Source organism: Selaginella moellendorffii, unplaced genomic scaffold, assembly GCF_000143415.4.
Source record: "Selaginella moellendorffii unplaced genomic scaffold, v1.0 SELMOscaffold_88, whole genome shotgun sequence".
NCBI classification, from domain to species: domain Eukaryota; kingdom Viridiplantae; phylum Streptophyta; class Lycopodiopsida; order Selaginellales; family Selaginellaceae; genus Selaginella; species Selaginella moellendorffii.
The window spans coordinates 558,144-576,364 of NW_003314349.1; the positions used below are offsets into that span (position 1 = coordinate 558,144).

The window sequence follows — 18,221 nt, forward strand, 5'->3', positions numbered from 1 at the left end:
ACTCTAGAGCCTCTAGATCACGCCAAAAGAGTATCGTCATAGTGTCGCCACTAAAGTGGTGGTAAAATCAAAGAAAGTTCTCCCATTCTTTTGGAACTTTCGCGCAAAGAGAGGAATTTTTTCTTTCTTTCTTCTCTCTTTGGATCCCAAGCGCCACGAATCGAATCACAGGTAAGTTGGCGCGAGGATAAATTCTGGCGAGGATTCGCTCGTCCCGGTGGCGAAGGCAGCGTCGATCTCTTTGCGGGATCTTCCTCCGCCGCCTTTGGAGGAGGAGGAATTGGACGAGCTTGGCGAGGATGACGAGGAGGATGACGATGCCGGAGAGATCACTACGCTCGAGACGAGCTCTTCGATCTCTGGAGACGACAGGTATGCGCAGGCCGCCACGAAGTTTGTGATGTGGTACCTGACGCAGCGCAGCACGATCGTGTCATTCCATCCTAGACTTGAGAGAATTCAAGCAAATCACTCACCTCAATTCACCGGTTTGTTGATCGTCGCGCATTTGGAAGAAGTTTTCCATGTAACACGCAGTAGCTTGCAAGTGCTGGAGCTGCGAAAAAAGCAGATTTTTATCTCGTTTGGTATGGAGATTTTCGCGAGAATCTACCTTGGCGTGTGCGATCAAGAGCAGCATGAGTGACAAAAGATCGTCTGTACAGAGCTGATTCTCTGCATGGAACGAAATACTTGGAAGTAAGCATAGAAGTTTTTCTTTCCTTCCTTTGATACCTTTGGACGAACTAGCTTGAATTCCGTCCATCACAAAGTTGATGGTTTTCTTCAAGCAGACTGCCTGGAAAATAAAAACCATTCTTCTAAATGTTTGTGACACGAAGCTTTCCGTACCTTTTCAAGGGGACTGCGACAAGTGTTGATCATTCCAAACACCTGTATTGCGTCTCCAAAAGCGATATCCTTGAGATCTGCATTTACTCCCAGTATCGAAGGATCCAGCTGGAGAAAAAAAATCGAAAACAAATTACAAAGTCAACATGAAATCGGGAGATTTTTTACCTGTCTGAGTTTTGATAGTTTCTGAGCTAGCTTCCTGTCATCAGCAGCGTACATTTGCTCGCAGGCGCCCATAATCTTGTCATGCGCTGCAGCCATAACCCACGTCTCACAGGCTAGCCAAAGCTGCGCAGCTTACTCAAATTAGTAGCTCTTAGAGATCACATGAAACTTACGCTCTCGGAATGGTCTTCAGACAAGTCAGAGGTCCGAGTAAGGAGTTGATCACGAAGGTTGCGCACTATGCTAAGCAGCGTTCCTCTCCACGCTTCAATCCGCAGCTAAAAAGCCATTGTCAGATTTCGTTTTTATCTCTGAATTTTCATTCTGTACCTCGTTTGGGAGCTGGCAGTCTCCCATCTGGTAGAACCCATTGAATTGCTCGATCATCGTCATGGCGGCTTCGAACGCGTTTGTGTTTGAGTATCTCGATTTTAAAAATGCTGTACAGTCTTCACGAGTATCCAGTGCATCAGCAGGATGTTGATTATTGCCGACCTGCCAACGTAGAGCGAGCGGTCTTGTTTTACGGCTTGCCTCATCGACGCTCTTATTTTTTGATGGCGCAGAAGTTAGGGACAAAGCCCGTAAAAGACTCTGTGCTCGCTTGTGTTTCGGTGGAAGAACAATTCGTTGCTCGATCGCCGTTTTCCATACTCCGGCTTCGTGCTGATATCAGAAAAAGCAAAGTCAAGCGGCGAAAACACTGATTAAAGAACTTGCCTGGTTTGACACTAATAGAAACATCTTCTTTCCTTGGACGGTCTTGATGAAAACTATCGCACCCTCCGGCTCAGGCAAGTACTGATTCGTGCAAGAGCTCCTCCTGCTGATCCTTCGCCAAAAATGCAACTTGGAGCTGCTATTGAGGGAGCCATTGCCGGACTCCGTGGAATCCACAATCTTAACAGTGGTACCCCCATTCAGAAAAATCTTTCTCTGCAGAATCGGGTGTCAAAAATCGATGGCATCGGCGAACTAAGAAGCTGTACCTCTAGATGATCCCGCTGCTCTGATGAGAAGACTTGAAGCTTTCCTGGAGACACGGCAACAAATTGATGCTTCCACTGCATTTGGTTGCTCCATAGATACCCCCAATTTGCATGCTCTTCGCCTGTCATCGTTACCATAGCAGGCTAAGATCGGCATGGAGCTGCTGCGGCTGCTCTTGCTGCCCCTCCTGCGAAACGGCGAAAAATGTCGAGGCTGAAGCAACGCCTCTATACATACTAACTTGCCACCGCTCCCTGCACCAGAACATTAAACTTTTGCCAAAAGTGAAACAAGCAAGCAAGGCATACACTCGGCAGCTCTTGATCTTTCCCAGCTCTCGAGATTATTTTAGGAGAGAGTGGCGTAGCTCATACTCTCGATCGCCAAGTGTGGTGGGTGAAAAGACACACCTAACCCCACCCTCACCTGGTGACAGAGAGCAAGTCAAAAGCATTAGTCGCTGTTTCGCTAAGATCAATAGCTAGGGGAATTCTTTTGGCGGTGCAAAGACGAAAAGGAATACGCACTCACTCACTCATCAGTCGAAAGGATCGATTCGACGGTCATGTTCAGTAGCCAGTGCCATTACTGTGCACAAACAAGTAGGACACATCGCCTGCAAGATAGAAAAATGAAAAAGGATCAAAAGTGGACGGAGAAAACATCAGAAAAAGAAAGGAGACATCGGAAGTAAGAAAATAAAGTGTAGCTAGACGGAGAAGGAAGAAACTTCTACCTTCGTCACGCCAAAGCAGTTTGGACATCTCTTACGTTCCATGGATTCCGGCCTAGCCATGAAACATTGTAAAGCAAAGTAGCAATAAAAACTATGAAAATGAATGACGTCTTCATTGATTGCCATACCAGTTCCATGACAATACTTGCACCTCTGCTTATCCTGCTGCCGGATCTTACTAGCTTCCACCACCATCAGAGACGATATCACTCCGACTGACCCACCCGAAAATGATGCAACGCTTGGATCGACCTGACTATAAAAATCCCAAAGACCACATCAAGCAACAGCAACAAACTCCCTATGTCACAAACCTTAGCTGCTCGGGTAAATGTATAAATCGGTATAGGTGGTAAATCCAATCCCAAGTCTGAGCTCCAGCTTTGGAAAGGATAACAAAAATGTAAGGAGATCATATATACACAGTCTAGATTTGAAGTGCTTACAACAGGAGCTAGAAGGCCACCGAAAAGGACGACTCCACCGTACAAGGCAAAGCAAGTTGCATAGTAGGTCTTCAACGTCGTGTATGTCTGCCATAGCCAAGCGATTGTTGAGAGGAAATAGAAAAACATAAGAAAGTGTTTGTTTACCAAAGGTGGAAGAAATGGAAACAATGGTGAATACTCTGGTAGATCGTTCTCCTCGTCCTCCTCTTCCAGGCCTAGCTCGGCGCCTTTCAATCGCTGCTGGATCCTCAGTCTTCTAACCTGGAAAGAAGAGCGATCGACCGATGACACACAAGAGCACAAATTCAAATACCTCCTCCATGCGCAAGAAGACTTCTCACTCCTCGAACTGCATTTTCGCGAGATCGACGACGGTGTCTCGGCTCTCGATGATGCAAAACCCGTTGTTCGAGGAGGAGGAATCATCCGTGAGCGTCGTCCTTACACTGCGCTTGAGCGGTCTTGACCTCGAAATCCACAAAGCCGGACTCAAGCATCTGGAATTTCTTGCCCAAGAACCACCAAAGCTGCTTACTACGGGAGAATGCGGGGCCGACATCGACGAGAACATCTCTCCAACCAACCTCGCATTCCTCGCTAGACGCACCTGGAATTTCTCGCGAGCCCTACAAACCCTGATTATCAGTGCTCTAGCGACAAGAGAACGTAATATCCTCTCTTCGCCAAGTCGTAGGCATATTCCGTCAAAGTCCTTAAACTAAAAAAAGTACTTGACTTAAAGGCAGAAATAGTTATATTTCTGAAGGGTATTTACAAGTTTGACCTTTTTGGAAAATCCGCGATTATGAGGCGCAGATCAGGACCGTCCAAGTGATGGTACGAAGAGGAATCTTCGTCCATGGCGTATATCATTGCTTGGCACTGCCGCCATCTAGTCTCCTCCTAACCCTAACATTAGCGTGGCTTTGACCTCTCGAAGTAATGAATCAGGATCGCTCGCATCAGGACACAATTGCTGCATTATTCAGACAAAAGAAAGGCGTGAACAAAAGAGAGCATCTACAAAAGCTACTTACCTGCAAACACGTTGTATTGGTTTCTCCAACTGGATCAGGGAGATAGTAGGCGGCAATCTTTCTTCCGGAGACCATCTGTACCAGTTGCCGGAGGTTTTCGGGAGTGAGGCCAGAGACTTTCACCGTTGATGGTTCAGGGGCGCTCACTGTCAAACCTTCTGCTGCAAGAATCAATAATTACGTATCTCGAAATTAAATAATCTCGAAAGCTGGGAAATGCGGACTGTATGCTTTTGGTAAAGTTTAATGTTTTGGTGCAGGAAGCGCTGGCAAGTCCAGGGATCTGACGTCGAGGCAAGGGAGAAGTTCCTGTCGAGCAGAGAAGTTGCCTATCAGAAGAGAGATCTCAGGAGATGGAGGAGAAAGCAGACTTAGCAGCGGGGGAGACGAGGTGAATGAGCGTGATGCGCTTAAAGCTGTCAAGCTCTTCCATGGCTAGCGATTGGCGCAAGCAGCAAAGCCGGTTGCAAAGAATCCAGAAACTACAGCCATTTGTCTCGGCCAGGTCCTTAACTTACGGCCCCGACTTCTCTGGATACGCTCGTGCCAGACGAGAGCCGCTCTTGACGTCCTTCACGTGTCCTTGTAAAGCCCGAAACCGTAGTGATCCACCAATGCCTCAACCGGAACACGTCGCGCAACCTGCCGGAACAAGTGAACGTTATCGCATCCCTGAGCGCGAGCATCACCCTGATATTCGCTAGACGAGCCAAATTTCTCGCGAGCCCACAGTACAAGAGAACATATAAGGCATATTCCGTCAAAGTCCTTAAACCATAAAAGATATTTGATATGGGAGTTCCACGAGACAATGTCTCGCGTGGGCATCATATCAAACACGCGCTAAGCTCTCCGCAAATGCCCGGATCATTGGGCCCGTGCTCCGCCTAGGCCGAGATCATGAGCGTCGAGGACACGGGATTGCAGCTCGGCATGCGCGCTCCACCTTGCCCAGATCTTTGCGATGCGTTTCGAGCAGGATCGTCTCATCGCATTGGGTAATCTCTGCGAATGCTGCGTCTACGGCGGAGATATCTTCAAGAGGGATTGTTCCAGTTCAGGCGTGGAATCCATGAGCCTCTTCGCCAGAGAAAGACGGCCATGGCAGGAGGAATGTGGCATGACATGGAAGCGATTGTAACTACCATGGTCGCTCATGACACATAGTTGCACAGTAAAATAAAGATGCCTTATGTTAACAAATATTGCAATTAATGAGTTTCACGAAGACAAATTCCATTATGGCACTTGTTAAAATATTTCATCCAAGCTGCCATGCTCAGCTATGGCATATATCATAGGGCCACAAGATCTCTGCTAAGCATGCTCGGAAGAGCTATGGTCCTGGGGGTCAAAGACAGTGTGGGCGTCAGCAAGGCTGCCATGGTGGCCATACATTGTTGGCGAGGAAGATCGCTCCGCCATGAATCTAAGAGAGCTGGAATCCATCGCCCTATGCTGGGTGGAACACTGATGTAACAAAACAGAGGCCTTGTTTGATAGCATGGGTGTGGATAAATCCTGCGCCTCGACATTTGACGGGCGTAATTGCAATGTTGGGTGGATTTTCCTTGATGGAAACTCTACAACGAGAGAGGTGGTCATGTTCCTCAAAACCCGCCAAGCACTGCCATCGCGCCAACACCATTAGTCTCCTCCTACCATTAGCGTGGCTTTGACCTCTCGAAGTAATGAATCAGGATCGCTCGCATCAGGAAACAATTGCTGCGTTATTCAGACAAAAGAAAGGCGTGAACAAAAGAGAGCATCTACAAAAGCTACTTACCTGCAAACACATTGTATTGGTTTCTCCAACTGCATCAGGGAGATAGTAGGCGGCAATCTTTCTTCCGGAGACCATCTTTATCAGTTTCCGGAGATTTTCGGAAGTGAGACCAGAAACTTTCACCGTTGATGGTTCAGGGGCGCTCACTGTCAAACCTTCTACAAGAATCAATAATTACATATGTGTAACCTATAGGAAGAACAAAAGACCAAACCAGGAGCATCCGGGGCATCCGGGTATTTCTCGTCGATAAACTTTCGAATCTTTCCCGTAGCACGAGCTCGTGCAGTTTGACCAAACCTGCAAGGCAGGACAATTTAGTCAAGAAGACAACGCTGCTTCGTCCAAACCAGTCAACTTGATCCACGTCGACCTCAAATTGACACATAAACTCCACGAGCTCTTCCATGTTCTTGGACACAGCTAGAACCTGTGCATGCCAGTTTAAACACCGGACATGAACCATGCATATACGGAGAAAGACTCACCAGAGGGAGCACCTCAAAGGAGCTAAACGTATCTAAACAAGACATAAAACACACCACCGCTTTCGCCTCCTCTACATTCCCTTCGCGTATCCGTTTGCAAAGGATATCCGCCAGCTTCTTGTTGGTTGTCATGTAGCCCCTCCGATCCTGCACAAACAAGTGAGATAAACTTGTTTTCGCATCGCCAAAGATGGCGACACTTACTTCCCGGAGTGTTGGCCAGAGTACCCTTGGAAGAGCCGTGAGATAGAGCCGAAAGCCACTCAACAGCTCGCCCAAGTCTACAAAGTCGGGGTCATGGAATCGTTGAGTCCCTTGGCGAGTGATAAGAACCACGTCCAGGCATCCCGGCATCAAGGCCAAGACTCCAGAAAATGCCCCGGATTCCAAAAGTTGGCGCCACGCTGGCTCTTCGTGCCTCTCCCCAATCTCGAACGCTAGGATCCCCTCGGATGGACAGTAGGGCTCACACGTCCGGAAGAGAGCTTGTTGAGGCATGAAGAACTTGCCCTCTTTCGACTTCCAAAGCGGGCTGGGCAGCAAGAGAAACTCGAACACGTTCCCTTTCTTCATGGCATAGCACCGGACCTGTTCTTTTGCATCGGCTAGCGTCGCGTATGCGAGAGACGTCGGGAAGAAAACGAAGAGGCTCTTCCCGTCAAACGAGCAACAGACCCCAGATTCATCGAGGCTCTTCGAAATAGAATCTTGTACCTTTTTGGACGGTTTTCGAGTGGTGACAAGCTCCAGAACCGCATCCTCTTGCAGATCATAGTGGGAAGGGAGACACCATTTTCCAGCGATTTCTAGCCTGCGCCCACGGAAGACTACAGAAGAAACTCTATCGCCTCTCCCGTAGAGCGGTGTGGACTCAGCCATCAGATTTTAGGGTAATATCTCCCGTCCATAGGAAAAAGCAAAAGGCAAAAGGAGGAAGGAGCTTGGCGCGAAGCTTCAGATGCTTGCGGTTTCCAGTGAGTATGCCCAGAACGGGCATATGATAACATTCACGGTGCTGGTTGTCTTCCAGGAACCAGGTTGAGGCATTGGTTGATCACTACGGTTTTGGGCATTACAAGGACGCGAAGGACGTGAAGAGGGGCTCTCGTTTGGCGCGAGCGAAGGCGGGCTATATCTGGCCGAGAAAAATGGCTGTGAACGCGAACAGTTTCTGGACTCTTTGCAACCGGCTTTGCTGCTTGCGCCAATCGCTAGCCATGGAAGAGCTTGACAGCTTTCTATAGCTGGTCATGTCTGTACTTTCCTCTTCTTAAAGCTTACGTATACTCATTTTACTTCAAGTAAACGAGAGCTTTGACTTACCATTGACTGACTGCTAAGAGCGTTGACCGGCAGGAAACGCATGGCTTTTCGTCAACCTTTACAAATCCCATGTAGTCGAGGGCCTGTTAGTTGATCGCGTTGACTTGTGCTCAAAGAGGCTGTTTACTTACATGACCAGAGACATGATTGGTCCTCACTGTTTGGCCAGTCGTCTTAATGATCGCATATGCGGCAATAGTCTGTTCGAAGTCATGAAGTTGAATGTGTGCTCAGGTTTCGTCCAATTTGCATAACAAGGTTCCATGTCCTTGGGCATCTAGGGAATACTCAAAACCAGGCTCTGAGGAGATGATCAAAGACTTTGCCAATGTGACAAACACTGGAGAAAATCTAGTTGGCAAGACGCGTATGCAGCAAGCAAAGTGTTCCAAGAGATGATGCTCCGGGAAGGTAGTTTCAAAGATTTCTACACCCTTCTCGACCTCGAGCTCGTTCACATGATGTAATCAAACGAAGCATCTTGCTATTTCGACCAAATGCCAAGACAGGGTATTTGCGCTGTTCAAAACAACATTTCTCTCTCTCATCTCAATGAGCACCCTCCACTCCTTCGCTTTATTCCGTAGGCTTTGATCATTGCCGTTGATGAGACAACGCTCTCGTCTTGTCCGGAGGTAAACACTCTTCAACATGATACTTGCGTCATATGCCCAACAAGGGCATAATGACATGGCAAAATCTCATTTCGATGCAACGCCACTTCATTACTTGATCACGTGGACAAGTCTGGCTGTTTCTTATGCGAACTCTGAGCTAGCGAGGAGATCTTTACCCAAATGCGAATGCACAACATCATTTGCTGCAATGCACTGCTGTCTGCATATGAAAACACTGAAAGATGCTTCAAGAAATGAAATTCACGAGGTGTGCTATGAACACTGCAGGAGGAACGCAAGATGGATGGGGTACGAGCTGTCGCTACAATGCGATGATTAACTGAGTTGGTGAACTTCATCGTTAGAATGGCTTTCTGTAAGCGGCAAAAGATGTCTACAGTAGAATGCCACAGAGGGATTTGATAGTCTGGAACACCATGCTCGCCACATACACACAGCATGGAGATTTGGCACGGGCAGAAGAAGTTTTTGATGATATGCTAGAGGCAAACAGAACGTCCATGGTAACAGCATATGCTTGACTTGATAAGGATGCGACAGAAATATTGAATTGGATGCCAGAATCGTGGAAAGGCATTCTGGCAGAAAACCTCGAAAGAGCTCGGGAATTTCAATGGAATGCCAGATCGAAACCTCATTGCCTGGAACACAATGCTAATAGCATACACGCAAAGATCACAGCTTCTCCTAGCCAGAGATTTGTGTCATCGAATGTATGCGGGAAGTAGAAGTCCTTTTTGATGCCAGAGCACGACCAACGTCTAAACTACTCCAGAGTGGTGTGATAACTTGGAGCACTGTGCATTGGAAATGTTTGATACGATGAAAACGTTAGATCTAAGTAGTGCTTTAGCTCTATGATGGTCTTGATCCAGACTATTGCCGCGTGATCGATGGTCTGAACCGTGCTGGGCATTTGGGTGCTGCTCAAAGATTTCATCCCAAGCATGGCTTTCGTGCCAAATGCCTTATGTTTTTCTTGGAAGGAATAACATCAGTGAAGGGGTAGAAGGAGTGATGAATCTTTTAGCTGCTTATGTGTTGTTTAATCGAAGGCTTTGCCTCAATCACAATAGTACGTGCATGGGTTATTGAAAGAGTCGAGCTCGCAGGACAAGCTCGGACGCAAGAGCAAAGCTTCCATCGTCCTCCAACGCGTCGCGAAAAGGCTTCCTCCATCCATATCCTCGGCGTGGCTGTGCCGGCTATGAACCGAGACAAGCCCATCACGCTCATTCTCCTCGTCTCCCCCGCTGCTAAGTCGGCTTTCTCCATCACCCATCTCCTGAGATCTCTCTTCTAATAGGCAACTTCTCTGCTTGACAGGAACTTCTTCCTTGCCTCGTCGTCAGATCCTTGGACTTGCCACCGCTTCCTGCACCAAAACATTAAGAAATGAAACAAGCAAGCAAGGCATACAGTCGGCATTTCCCAGCTTTCGAGATTATTTTCATACTCTCGATCGCCAAGTGTGGCGGGTGGAAAGACACACGTAACCCCACCCTCACCTGGTGACAGAGAGCAAGTCAAAAGCATTAGTCGCTGTTTTCGCTAAGATCAATGGCTAGGGGAATTTTTTAAGACGAAAAGGAATACGCACTCACTCACTCATCAGTCGAAAGGATCGATTCGACGGTCGTGTTCAGTAGCAAGTGCCATTCCTGTGCATAAACAAGTAGGACACATCACCTGCAAAATAGAAAAATGACAGAGAAACGATCAGAAAAAGAAAGGAGACATCAGAAAAGAAAAATAAAGCGTAGCTAGACGCAGGAGGAAGAAACTTCTACCTTCGTCACGCCAAAGCAGTTTGGACATCTCTTACGTTCCATGGATTTCGAACTCGCTACATCTCCAGCGGCTGAGCATAGAGCGCACGACAGATAGCCTTGAAACATTGAAAAGCATTGTAGCAATGAAAACCATGAGCTGATTGATTGCCATACCAGTTCCATGACAATACTTGCACCTCTGCTTATCCTGCTGCCGGATGTTATTAGCTTCCACCACCATCAGAGACGATATGACTCCGACAGCCCCACCCGAAAACGAAGCAACGATTGGATCGACCTGACTATAAAAATCCCAAAGACCACATCAAGCAGCAGCAACAAACCTCCAGTGTCACAAACCTTAGCTGCTCGGGTAAATGCATCTTGTGAATGAAATCGGTATAGGTGGTAAATCCAATCCCAAGTCGGAGCTCCAGCTTTGGAAAGGAAAACAAGATCTTAACTCTACACAGTATTGAATTTTAGTGCTTACAACAGGAGCTAGAAGGCCACCGAAAAGGATGACTCCACCGCAAAAGGCAAAGCAAGTTGCATAGTATAACTTCAACGTCGTGTATGTCTGCCATAGCCAAGCCATTGCTGAGAGGAAATAGAAAAACATAAGAAAGTGTTTGTTTACCAAAGGTGGAAGAAATGGAAACAACGATGAATACTCTGGCAGATCGTTCTCCTCGTCCTCCTCTTCCAGGCCTAGCTCGGCGCCTTTCAATCGCTGCTGGATCCTCAGTCTTCTAACCTGGAAGGAACGTCGAATGGAAAAAAAGGAGCGATCGATCGATGACACACAAGAGCCATTCTGGAAATACCTCCTCCATGAGCAAGAAGATTTTGTTGCGGCGGCTTTTCACGTTGTCCCTGAGCTCCTCGAACTGCATTTTCGCGAGATCGACGACGGTGTCTCGGCTCTCGATGATGCAAAACCCGTTGTTCGAGGAGGAAGAATCATCCGTGAGCGTCGCCCTTACACTGCGGTTGAGCGGCCTTGACCTCGAAATCCACAAAACCGGACGCTCCAGACTCGAGCATCTGGAATTTCTTGCCCAAGAACCACCGAAGCTGCTTACTGCGGGAGAATGCGGGGCCGACATCGATGAAAACATCTCTCCAGCCTCGCATTCCTCTCTAGACGCACCTAGAATCCCTCGGGACGAGCCAAATTTCTGGCGAGAGAACAAACCCTGATTATCAGCTCGTCTTCCATTTTGGCTGTAGCGACGAGAGAACACACTAGCGGCATATGCTCTTAGGCATATTCCGTCAAAGTGGCACGCTCGAGCTAGGGTTTCGAGCTCGGGAGTTGGGGCTATGGCGGCAGCGATGGCGGCAGTGAATGCGTCCCCAGTCCCTTCGGGAGACAAGTTGCCGTCGTCCCACAGCATCGAATCTGGCCACACCGACATTGTCCACGACGCGCAGATGGATTACTACGGCAAGCGCCTGGCGACGTGCTCATCGGATCGATCCGTCAGGGTTTTCTCCGTGCCGCAGGGATCCCAAGGTGAGCACTTGCTGGCGACGCTGAGCGGGCACGACGGCCCGGTGTGGCAGATCTGCTGGGGCCATCCAAAGTTTGGATCCATCCTCGCCTCGTGCTCCTACGATGCCAAGGTGATCATCTGGAAAGAGGGCGCCGAGAACCAGTGGATCCAGGCACACGTCTTCAAGGAGCACGAAGCGTCGGTGAATAGCATCGCCTGGGCGCCCCACGAATTCGGCCTCTGCTTGGCTTGCGGCTCCTCGGATGGAACGATCTCGGTGCTCACGAACAAGCCGGATGGATCCTGGGACAGGGTGAAGATCCAGCAAGCCCATCCGGTGGGCGTCACCTCGGTGTCCTGGGCTCCCTCGGCGTCGCCCGGATCTCTCCTGGGCGATGGCCGCGCGGGCTTGATCCAGAAGCTCGTCTCCGGGGGATGTGACAACACCGTCAAGGTGTGGAAATTCGCGGATGGGCACTGGAAGATGGATTGCTTCCCGCCGCTCTCGATGCACAGCGACTGGGTGAGAGACGTCGCCTGGGCTCCAAATCTGGGGCTCCCCAAGAACACCATCGCCAGCGCTTCCCAGGATGGAACTGTGGTGATTTGGACGCAGGGGCGCGAGGGCGATCAGTGGCAAGGGCAGCTCCTCCACGATTTTAAATCGCCGGTGTGGCGAGCGAGCTGGTCTCTCACTGGGAATATCTTGGCAGTGGCCGATGCTACCAACAGTGTGACGCTCTGGAAGGAGGCCGTGGATGGGGAGTGGAGTCAAGTAAATACCATCCAGTGAAAGTTACCGTGGTAAAAAGTTTTCTCTCCTGTGACCATTTGTTCTATGTTTATTTTTTTACAAAGTTAAAAAGCATGAACCCTAAAATGCTCAAGAGCCCTAGAAATATTTCGATTCTTGGAGGGGTTTGATGGCGATCGATCTGGTGAAGGCGGGCCAGCAGTGCCTTGGCGAGGTAGAATCGATCGCGGTTTGGATCTTGTTGTGATGGATTTGTCCAGGAAGCCGAGAATTTGCAAGGCGCCTTGGTGTATCTGGACGATGGAGCGCTGGAAGCGTTCCATTTTCTAGGCGGGCTTCCATTCTTGCTGCAGCTGGGAGCGCGGGGTGTGTGTCAGCTGGAGAATGCGTCGGCCTGCGACGAGGTATGGTGAAATTCTATGCGTGATCACTGAAAATGCTGTGATCTTAGACAGTTGTGTGGAATGGAGTTGTGGAGGAGCTCTCGAGGATTGTGATCGTCACGTCGCAGCTGCTGAGCGATTCCCATTGCTATGTTTTGCGCTGCATTCGTACTCATGCGAAGATCCATCATTTCGTTATACTCTCTTCGATCTCACAGGTAAAGTTCTTCTCATCTTTCTCTTCTTCGAGTGTTCCTTATAAGTCCGTCCCTCGCAGGATGCTCACTCGAACTGTGGAGATACTCCGCTGGGAACCGATGCTTTCACCGAGTACAAAGACCTCCTGCTCCAAGATGTTCTCAAAGCTCTCACTCCCGACGAGAGGCTTGAGAATTCAAGCGGTCCTTCTGTTACTGTGAAGCACTTGCCGATGCTGTGCTGCGCAGTAACTCCGAGAGTGTTCGTGTTTCCTTCCTCCGCAGCGTTTGCCACGGCTCCTCTCAGTTCCAAAAGAGAGGTTTCGTTTCTAAGTCCCGGACTACCAGCTTACGACAATGGTTTGGCTTGGGACGAGGATGAGCTCCCTCCTGCCGGAGCTACACTTCACGCGCATTTTCTCCATGATCTCGCTGGACAGGTACTTCAAGGCTCTTCTCTTCAGTTTTCTCTTGTGAACTTTTCTTTCTTTTGCAGCTCGATCTGAAGTTCGACATCTTCAGCTTGGGTCCACTGGCACATCTGGTTGGCAAGCAGCTGACGGAGATCTCTGGTGATGGCTTCGGACGAGCTAAAAAGACTGCTGGCCTTCTGCTGTTGGACCGTTCTCTCGATCTTATAACACCCGCCAGCCATGGAGATTCGTTGGTTGACAAGATCTATTCGTTTCTTCCCCGTCAGACACACCAAGAAAGCACTGCTTCCGTCAAAAGGCCATCAATGGACGTTCGAATACCGACATTAGAGGAAGAAAAGTCCTTCGTCCTTGAAACCGGTGACGAGACAACTTATGAAATTGCTGGTTCACTTTGCACAGCGTGGGACTTCCAGGGAGTGAATCGACTGGACATACTATTCGAGAAGAGAGCAAAGGACGGTGCTCTACTCGTCAGAAACTGGATCCAGGATATCTTAAGGCAGGAACATGAAGTGTCGGGAAAATCGCGTTTGGTTACGAACTCCAAGGAGCTTTTCTCGTTGGCTACCACCTTGCTCAACAGTTCAGCTGGTTTGAAACAAGCGGGGCTTGTTCAACTGGGAAAGGCTGCTGCGGAAGTAACCACGGCAGCACGAGTTACACAGTGGGAGGCATTTGCAAGTGCTGAGAGGGTACTCGGTATCAGTGCTGCAGATGGGATTGAAACTCTTGCTTCTCAGCTCGGAGATCTAATCAGGCAAAGTACCTCGGATCACAGCGTGCTATCTCTGAGGGACGCCTTGACCATACTCATTGTGGGATACGCGCTCGCTGGAGAATATAGTACGAAGGAAGGTGGTCCATTCTCTTGGGAGGAGGAACGTAGCTTAAAGGAAGCAGTAACGGATGCGATTCTCAAAGGTCCAGCGGAACCGTCGCTGGACTTCTTGAAAGGCTTGGAGAATGCACTTGAAATGCACTGGGAAAAGGAAAAGACCAAGGCTCAAAATCAGATTTCCAGTCCCGATGACTGGTCTGAAGATCAATGGGAGAGTTGGGAAGACAACGATCAGCAAGAGTATTCACAGATGCAGCTGAAGCTGGAGTTAAACGACAGGATCCAGGAACTATTCAATGCTCTACACAGAGTTGCTGCAGCGAGAACGCATTATCCACTGAGGGAGACACGCCTCCTTGGAACTCATCGGGGAGTAATCAACGAGCTTCTGTCGCTGGTATTGTCAAACAGTGACATCCCCGGATTGAAACACCACTCCTCCACAGTCGGACGCTTTCTCAAAAGTGGACTGGGAAGGTTCGGCCTTGGACAGGTAGCAATGACTTACAGTCTTGAAAGCGTTCTAACATTCTCTTTTCAGGCAAAACACAAGCTTTCCGACCACAAAGTTCTACTTGTTTTTGTAATCGGGGGCTTCAACGCCGTCGAGGTATCATCGGAGTAGAATCGTTGCAAGAAATGATATTGTTTTCCAGGTGCGGGAGGCGAGAGCCTTGCAGGGAGATTTCGATGAATTGTTGATGGGAGGAACCACACTTCTTACACCCAACGCCATGTTCGACCTTTTGCTGGGATCCTGTCATCTCTAACTCCAGGTGAAAGAATAGTTTTGTGAAGTCCCAAGGTTGCTGAAAAAAAAGGAATCTTTTTCTTGTTTTGATAGGGTTGAGCCTGAAGATGTTAGCGTCTCATCAAGCCTCCGGCCTCGCTTTCTCCAAAGGTACACACAGGCCGCTTTTTCTTGAAGCTCCAGGCAAATGGGCGAAGCTCAATTGCGCCGGGAAACAAAATTCCAGGAGGCCGGTTCTATCAACTAGCAAAGATCTTTCGGAAACAACCGAGACGAAAACTGTGGGTCTAGTAGTTGGCACCGATGTGGCTAGAACATTTCCAGAGAGCTCCTCATCATGGAGAATGACTGAACAGCACTTGGTATTTCTCGGCATCATGGCATCCGTGGTCAGTTCTCTTTCTTTCCTTCTTTTCCTTTCCTGACCTTGGATTTTGTAGATAATGGCCGCTCTCTGCGGCATTATCTTAGCCGCCATACCGACGCTACTGGTGAGAATCATCACCTAGTCTTCGTTTTGTCTGTTTTGCTCACGTTGTTCTCAATCACTACTCAGGCAATCAAGAAAGCAGCTGAAGCCATGGAAAAACTTGCAAAAACGACTCGCGAAGAGCTTCCGGGAACTATGGCTGCCGTGAGACTGTCGGGCATGGAGATTAGCGATCTCACCATGGAACTCAGCGACCTCGGGTAAGCAGTTTAAATTCACCATATCCATCTCCGAAAACAAGCTTTTCTCTGTCTCCCTCTTCAGGCAAGAAATAACAGCCGGTGTAAGACGATCGACACAAGCAGTCCGAGCAGCCGAAGATGGACTAAGACGAGCAAGCAGCTTAGCATCCGCAGGTAAAGAAACCATCCCTTCTTCTTCCTTTCATTCCAACTCGTTATGTGTGTAGCGATGTGGCAGGCACAAACGCGAGCGGCAGTGCCAGTCCAAACCGTGGTCCAGCCATTGGTAGCCGAGAGAGCAAGGAACGTGAGACAGATGATCGCTCGAGCGAGGATGATCGTGAAGAATCTGGTAACTCTGGGCCAAATGTCTAGTTGGCTGGGAAGACACACCAGGAAGCACTGAAAGAACAAGCCCAAGTTCTTCCTTCTTTGAAAGGATCGTGAAGAGAAAGAAGAGATGGGAAGTTCTTCCTTGTTTTGACTCGATCGAGAAGAAAAAAAAGAGATGGAAAGTTCTTCCAAAGGATATGGGAAGCTCTTCCTTGTTTTGAAAGGATCGAGAAGAAGAGATGGGAAGCTTACAGGATGATCGCTGTGCTACTTCTTCTTCTTGAGAGCGTTGGAGTCTTTGATCCTCTGGCGATTGTCGAGCTTGACGAGGCGCTTGAGCTCCTGGAGCTTGAGCGACTTGAAATCCCTGCGCTTGAGATCGCTGAGCGGCGGCAGTGGCTTGTCCAGCGTCCACAGCCAGTCGGGATACTCGCTATCGGCATGGATGGGAGGATCGCTACCTTCCTTGAAGATGTTTGCGCCAAGCACCACATTGACCCTTTGCTCCATGGGAACCGTCGGCCCTGTGGGCGCCGATGGCCCTCCTCGCCCTTTCTTCTTGCCGCCACTGCCAGCCGCGGGGGCGGCGCGCAATCGAAATGCGCATTGCAGTGCCCTGGATCGAGCTCCAGCGCCACCGATCGCCTGCGTCAAGACCATCCTCTTCGAAGAACCCTAGATGCTCTGTTTTTAGGGTTCTTGCGATTAGGGTTTTGGGGGAAGGAATGGCGAACCAGGGCGCGAAGAAGCGCAAGGAGGAGAACGAGAAGCACATCCAGTGGCTGCGCAACCTCATCCTTGTCTCAAATGTAAGCTAATCGATCCATCGATGCGCGAGTTTGATCTCTCTGGGGGGATTTCCAGGCCATTCACATTCTAGTGAGGATTTTGCTCCTTCGCTCGTCCGTGTCGTGGAGGCATTTCTTCCGGCTGCTGCTCTCCTCGGCCGCGTACAAGCTCTCGTATTCGCAGCTCCAGAAGATGGCCCAGCCTTCCTTTGACGAGCGCGGCGATCTCATCGATGGCGGCTTTGACATGTCCACTGGAGGACTTTGCAGGTTTTTTCTTGTTTGTTTCTTCTTCTTTCTTTCTACAATTTGGGATCACCGATCCTTCCATTCTTCTTTCGTGATTTTGTCTCGCAGCTATCTTCACGATATCATCTACATCACGAGCTTTGTCCAGGTTTCCAGCGTTTTCTCCGATTACTTTTGGTACCTCTACTGGGTGGTGAGAACTCTGTTTGATCTTTTCTTTCTTTCTTTTTCATGGTGGTCTTGTTTAGATCCCACTGTTTGCTCTCTACAAGCTGTGGCAGCTCGTTTTGTACCCATTTGTCTTCCAAAGCTCGCCACAGGTATTTGAGCTCCTTCTTTTTGCTTTCTTTTCTTGACGAAGGCGCTTTGATTTCACAGGACGCTGGCGAGGATGAAAAGGCCAGAAAGAAGAAAGAGAAGAAAGCCAACAAAGTGAAATTCTCCCGGGTTAAAACCCGGTAGTAAGGTTTTGAGTGAAGAAACCATCAGATAAGCGGTGATAGAGCTTCTTCTTATAATTTTTCCAGACAGTCAGGGAGATTAGCGCTTGAGTTCGCTGGAGGCCATGAAGATCTGGGAAGGCTAAAACTATCAGAAGTGGTCATTGGATTGAAATACCAAATTGTTGTGAGTTGTGATTCCTCCATTCTTAGACAACCTGCCGAAGCGGTAAGCTGTTGGAGTATTATCATGCATATTGTTAAATAATTATATATTACTTTTAGTAGCTAAAAAAGGTTCAAGAAAGACTAAATTAATAAAATAAAAAGCTTATTCAGTAGAATTTGGATTAAAATTTAAATTCCTTATAAATTCACATTTGAATGAAGTATTAGAAGAAATCAAAGAAAATAAAAGTTTAAAATTTTAACTTTTAATTGAATTTAAATTATAAATAACAATATAAAAGTAGCCAATAAATTAAAAAAATTATAAATACCATAACATACGTCATAATATTCAAGAAATTTAACTGATAAATAAAATCTAAAAAATTAGTATAAAATAAATTTTATTTACAAGTAAATTTTACTCTCATTTTAGTCACATTTAATTTTCTAAATTTAACTTGATAAAATTG

General features: G+C 48.3%; 8 protein-coding genes and 1 pseudogene across 16 annotated transcripts; 4 read left to right on the top strand and 5 right to left on the bottom strand.

The window, feature by feature from the left end:
• Positions 1-62: 62 nt before the first annotated feature.
• On the bottom strand, positions 63-2,538 carry LOC112341688. The gene is made up of 11 exons (XM_024662268.1): positions 2,319-2,538; positions 2,010-2,264; positions 1,741-1,956; positions 1,351-1,686; positions 1,194-1,298; positions 1,021-1,143; positions 853-960; positions 736-799; positions 614-675; positions 477-556; positions 63-409 (listed from the first exon to the last, which is right to left on the bottom strand). Exons 2-11 carry the CDS (start codon positions 2,145-2,147, stop codon positions 166-168), a joined length of 1,476 nt encoding a protein of 491 aa, XP_024518036.1. The 5' UTR covers positions 2,148-2,264; positions 2,319-2,538; the 3' UTR covers positions 63-165.
• A 158-nt stretch (positions 2,539-2,696) lies between these two features.
• LOC112341691 lies at positions 2,697-3,816 on the bottom strand (annotated as a pseudogene).
• Positions 3,817-5,715: 1,899 nt separating this feature from the next.
• LOC112341659 lies at positions 5,716-7,385 on the bottom strand. Its single transcript, XM_024662201.1, has 6 exons — positions 6,711-7,385; positions 6,507-6,653; positions 6,369-6,448; positions 6,233-6,318; positions 6,019-6,176; positions 5,716-5,957 (listed from the first exon to the last, which is right to left on the bottom strand). Exons 1-6 carry the CDS (start codon positions 7,383-7,385, stop codon positions 5,880-5,882), a joined length of 1,224 nt encoding a protein of 407 aa, XP_024517969.1. The 3' UTR covers positions 5,716-5,879.
• Positions 7,386-9,475: 2,090 nt separating this feature from the next.
• On the bottom strand, positions 9,476-12,272 carry LOC9638023 (protein ORANGE, chloroplastic). 7 transcript variants are annotated; one of them, XM_024662273.1, is made up of 8 exons: positions 11,067-12,272; positions 10,880-10,996; positions 10,733-10,819; positions 10,600-10,676; positions 10,414-10,541; positions 10,258-10,355; positions 10,076-10,156; positions 9,476-9,842 (listed from the first exon to the last, which is right to left on the bottom strand). In XM_024662273.1, the coding sequence occupies exons 1-7, from the start codon at positions 11,658-11,660 to the stop codon at positions 10,079-10,081; spliced, it is 1,179 nt and encodes a 392-aa protein (XP_024518041.1). In that variant the 5' UTR covers positions 11,661-12,272; the 3' UTR covers positions 9,476-9,842; positions 10,076-10,078. The 7 variants fall into 7 exon arrangements, with proteins under 7 accessions (XP_024518041.1, XP_024518040.1, XP_024518038.1 ...); XM_024662272.1 differs by having other exon boundaries at positions 10,072-10,156; XM_024662270.1 differs by lacking the exon at positions 9,476-9,842 and adding an exon at positions 9,884-9,975.
• LOC9638024 (protein transport protein SEC13 homolog A) lies at positions 11,677-12,531 on the top strand. The gene has a single exon (XM_002988353.2). The coding sequence runs from the start codon at positions 11,677-11,679 to the stop codon at positions 12,529-12,531; it is 855 nt and encodes a 284-aa protein (XP_002988399.2).
• On the top strand, positions 12,527-15,188 carry LOC9637107 (sec1 family domain-containing protein MIP3). Its single transcript, XM_024662267.1, has 7 exons — positions 12,527-12,706; positions 12,753-12,896; positions 12,944-13,093; positions 13,153-13,512; positions 13,569-14,840; positions 14,889-14,957; positions 15,004-15,188. Exons 1-7 carry the CDS (start codon positions 12,662-12,664, stop codon positions 15,115-15,117), a joined length of 2,154 nt encoding a protein of 717 aa, XP_024518035.1. The 5' UTR covers positions 12,527-12,661; the 3' UTR covers positions 15,118-15,188.
• Positions 15,012-16,299, top strand: LOC112341689. 2 transcript variants are annotated; one of them, XM_024662275.1, is made up of 6 exons: positions 15,012-15,123; positions 15,192-15,487; positions 15,539-15,589; positions 15,655-15,788; positions 15,853-15,944; positions 15,998-16,299. In XM_024662275.1, the coding sequence occupies exons 2-6, from the start codon at positions 15,206-15,208 to the stop codon at positions 16,174-16,176; spliced, it is 738 nt and encodes a 245-aa protein (XP_024518043.1). In that variant the 5' UTR covers positions 15,012-15,123; positions 15,192-15,205; the 3' UTR covers positions 16,177-16,299. The 2 variants fall into 2 exon arrangements, with proteins under 2 accessions (XP_024518043.1, XP_024518044.1); XM_024662276.1 differs by having other exon boundaries at positions 16,009-16,299.
• Positions 16,268-17,222, bottom strand: LOC9637108 (39S ribosomal protein L54, mitochondrial). Its single transcript, XM_002988424.2, has 3 exons — positions 17,058-17,222; positions 16,838-16,885; positions 16,268-16,748 (listed from the first exon to the last, which is right to left on the bottom strand). Exons 1-3 carry the CDS (start codon positions 17,220-17,222, stop codon positions 16,371-16,373), a joined length of 591 nt encoding a protein of 196 aa, XP_002988470.2. The 3' UTR covers positions 16,268-16,370.
• Positions 16,627-17,782, top strand: LOC9638025 (transmembrane protein 208). 2 transcript variants are annotated; one of them, XM_024662278.1, is made up of 6 exons: positions 16,627-16,912; positions 16,968-17,161; positions 17,249-17,333; positions 17,389-17,460; positions 17,519-17,606; positions 17,668-17,782. In XM_024662278.1, exons 1-5 carry the CDS (start codon positions 16,640-16,642, stop codon positions 17,600-17,602), a joined length of 708 nt encoding a protein of 235 aa, XP_024518046.1. In that variant the 5' UTR covers positions 16,627-16,639; the 3' UTR covers positions 17,603-17,606; positions 17,668-17,782. The 2 variants fall into 2 exon arrangements, with proteins under 2 accessions (XP_024518046.1, XP_024518045.1); XM_024662277.1 differs by having other exon boundaries at positions 17,519-17,782.
• Positions 17,783-18,221: the final 439 nt, after the last annotated feature.

What these genes read in the sequence shown, in the direction of transcription:
- LOC112341689 (XM_024662275.1), top strand. Translation starts at nt 15,206, where the DNA reads ATGTTAGCGTCTCATCAAGCCTCCGGCCTCGCTTTCTCCAAAGGTACA. An exon ending in CCGCCATACCGACGCTACTG is followed by an intron (nt 15,590 to 15,654) that starts GTGAGAATCATC and finishes ATCACTACTCAG; the next exon opens with GCAATCAAGAAAGCAGCTGA. An exon ending in ATGGAACTCAGCGACCTCGG is followed by an intron (nt 15,789 to 15,852) that starts GTAAGCAGTTTA and finishes CTCCCTCTTCAG; the next exon opens with GCAAGAAATAACAGCCGGTG.
- LOC9638025 (XM_024662277.1), top strand. Translation starts at nt 16,640, where the DNA reads ATGGCCCTCCTCGCCCTTTCTTCTTGCCGCCACTGCCAGCCGCGGGGG. An exon ending in TTTGGTACCTCTACTGGGTG is followed by an intron (nt 17,334 to 17,388) that starts GTGAGAACTCTG and finishes GGTCTTGTTTAG; the next exon opens with ATCCCACTGTTTGCTCTCTA. An exon ending in TCTTCCAAAGCTCGCCACAG is followed by an intron (nt 17,461 to 17,518) that starts GTATTTGAGCTC and finishes TTGATTTCACAG; the next exon opens with GACGCTGGCGAGGATGAAAA.
- LOC112341688 (XM_024662268.1), bottom strand. Translation starts at nt 2,147, where the DNA reads ATGGTAACGATGACAGGCGAAGAGCATGCAAATTGGGGGTATCTATGG. An exon ending in AGCAGCGGGATCATCTAGAG is followed by an intron (nt 1,957 to 2,009) that starts GTACAGCTTCTT and finishes CCGATTCTGCAG; the next exon opens with AGAAAGATTTTTCTGAATGG. An exon ending in TCAAGCTAGTTCGTCCAAAG is followed by an intron (nt 676 to 735) that starts GTATCAAAGGAA and finishes CGTTCCATGCAG; the next exon opens with AGAATCAGCTCTGTACAGAC.
- LOC9637107 (XM_024662267.1), top strand. Translation starts at nt 12,662, where the DNA reads ATGGCGATCGATCTGGTGAAGGCGGGCCAGCAGTGCCTTGGCGAG. An exon ending in GCCAGCAGTGCCTTGGCGAG is followed by an intron (nt 12,707 to 12,752) that starts GTAGAATCGATC and finishes GGATTTGTCCAG; the next exon opens with GAAGCCGAGAATTTGCAAGG. An exon ending in TACTCTCTTCGATCTCACAG is followed by an intron (nt 13,094 to 13,152) that starts GTAAAGTTCTTC and finishes CGTCCCTCGCAG; the next exon opens with GATGCTCACTCGAACTGTGG.
- LOC9638024 (XM_002988353.2), top strand. Translation starts at nt 11,677, where the DNA reads ATGGATTACTACGGCAAGCGCCTGGCGACGTGCTCATCGGATCGATCC.
- LOC112341659 (XM_024662201.1), bottom strand. Translation starts at nt 7,385, where the DNA reads ATGGCTGAGTCCACACCGCTCTACGGGAGAGGCGATAGAGTTTCTTCT. An exon ending in GACGTGGATCAAGTTGACTG is followed by an intron (nt 6,319 to 6,368) that starts GTTTGGACGAAG and finishes CCTGCCTTGCAG; the next exon opens with GTTTGGTCAAACTGCACGAG. An exon ending in CCAATACAATGTGTTTGCAG is followed by an intron (nt 5,958 to 6,018) that starts GTAAGTAGCTTT and finishes TGAATAACGCAG; the next exon opens with CAATTGTTTCCTGATGCGAG.
- LOC9638023 (XM_024662273.1), bottom strand. Translation starts at nt 11,660, where the DNA reads ATGTCGGTGTGGCCAGATTCGATGCTGTGGGACGACGGCAACTTGTCT. An exon ending in CAAGTATTGTCATGGAACTG is followed by an intron (nt 10,356 to 10,413) that starts GTATGGCAATCA and finishes CAATGTTTCAAG; the next exon opens with GCTATCTGTCGTGCGCTCTA. An exon ending in ACTGCTTTGGCGTGACGAAG is followed by an intron (nt 10,157 to 10,257) that starts GTAGAAGTTTCT and finishes TCTATTTTGCAG; the next exon opens with GTGATGTGTCCTACTTGTTT.
- LOC9637108 (XM_002988424.2), bottom strand. Translation starts at nt 17,222, where the DNA reads ATGGAAGGATCGGTGATCCCAAATTGTAGAAAGAAAGAAGAAGAAACA. An exon ending in AGCTGCGAATACGAGAGCTT is followed by an intron (nt 16,886 to 17,057) that starts GTACGCGGCCGA and finishes GAGGTTGCGCAG; the next exon opens with CCACTGGATGTGCTTCTCGT. An exon ending in TTGCGCTTCTTCGCGCCCTG is followed by an intron (nt 16,749 to 16,837) that starts GTTCGCCATTCC and finishes GTCTTGACGCAG; the next exon opens with GCGATCGGTGGCGCTGGAGC.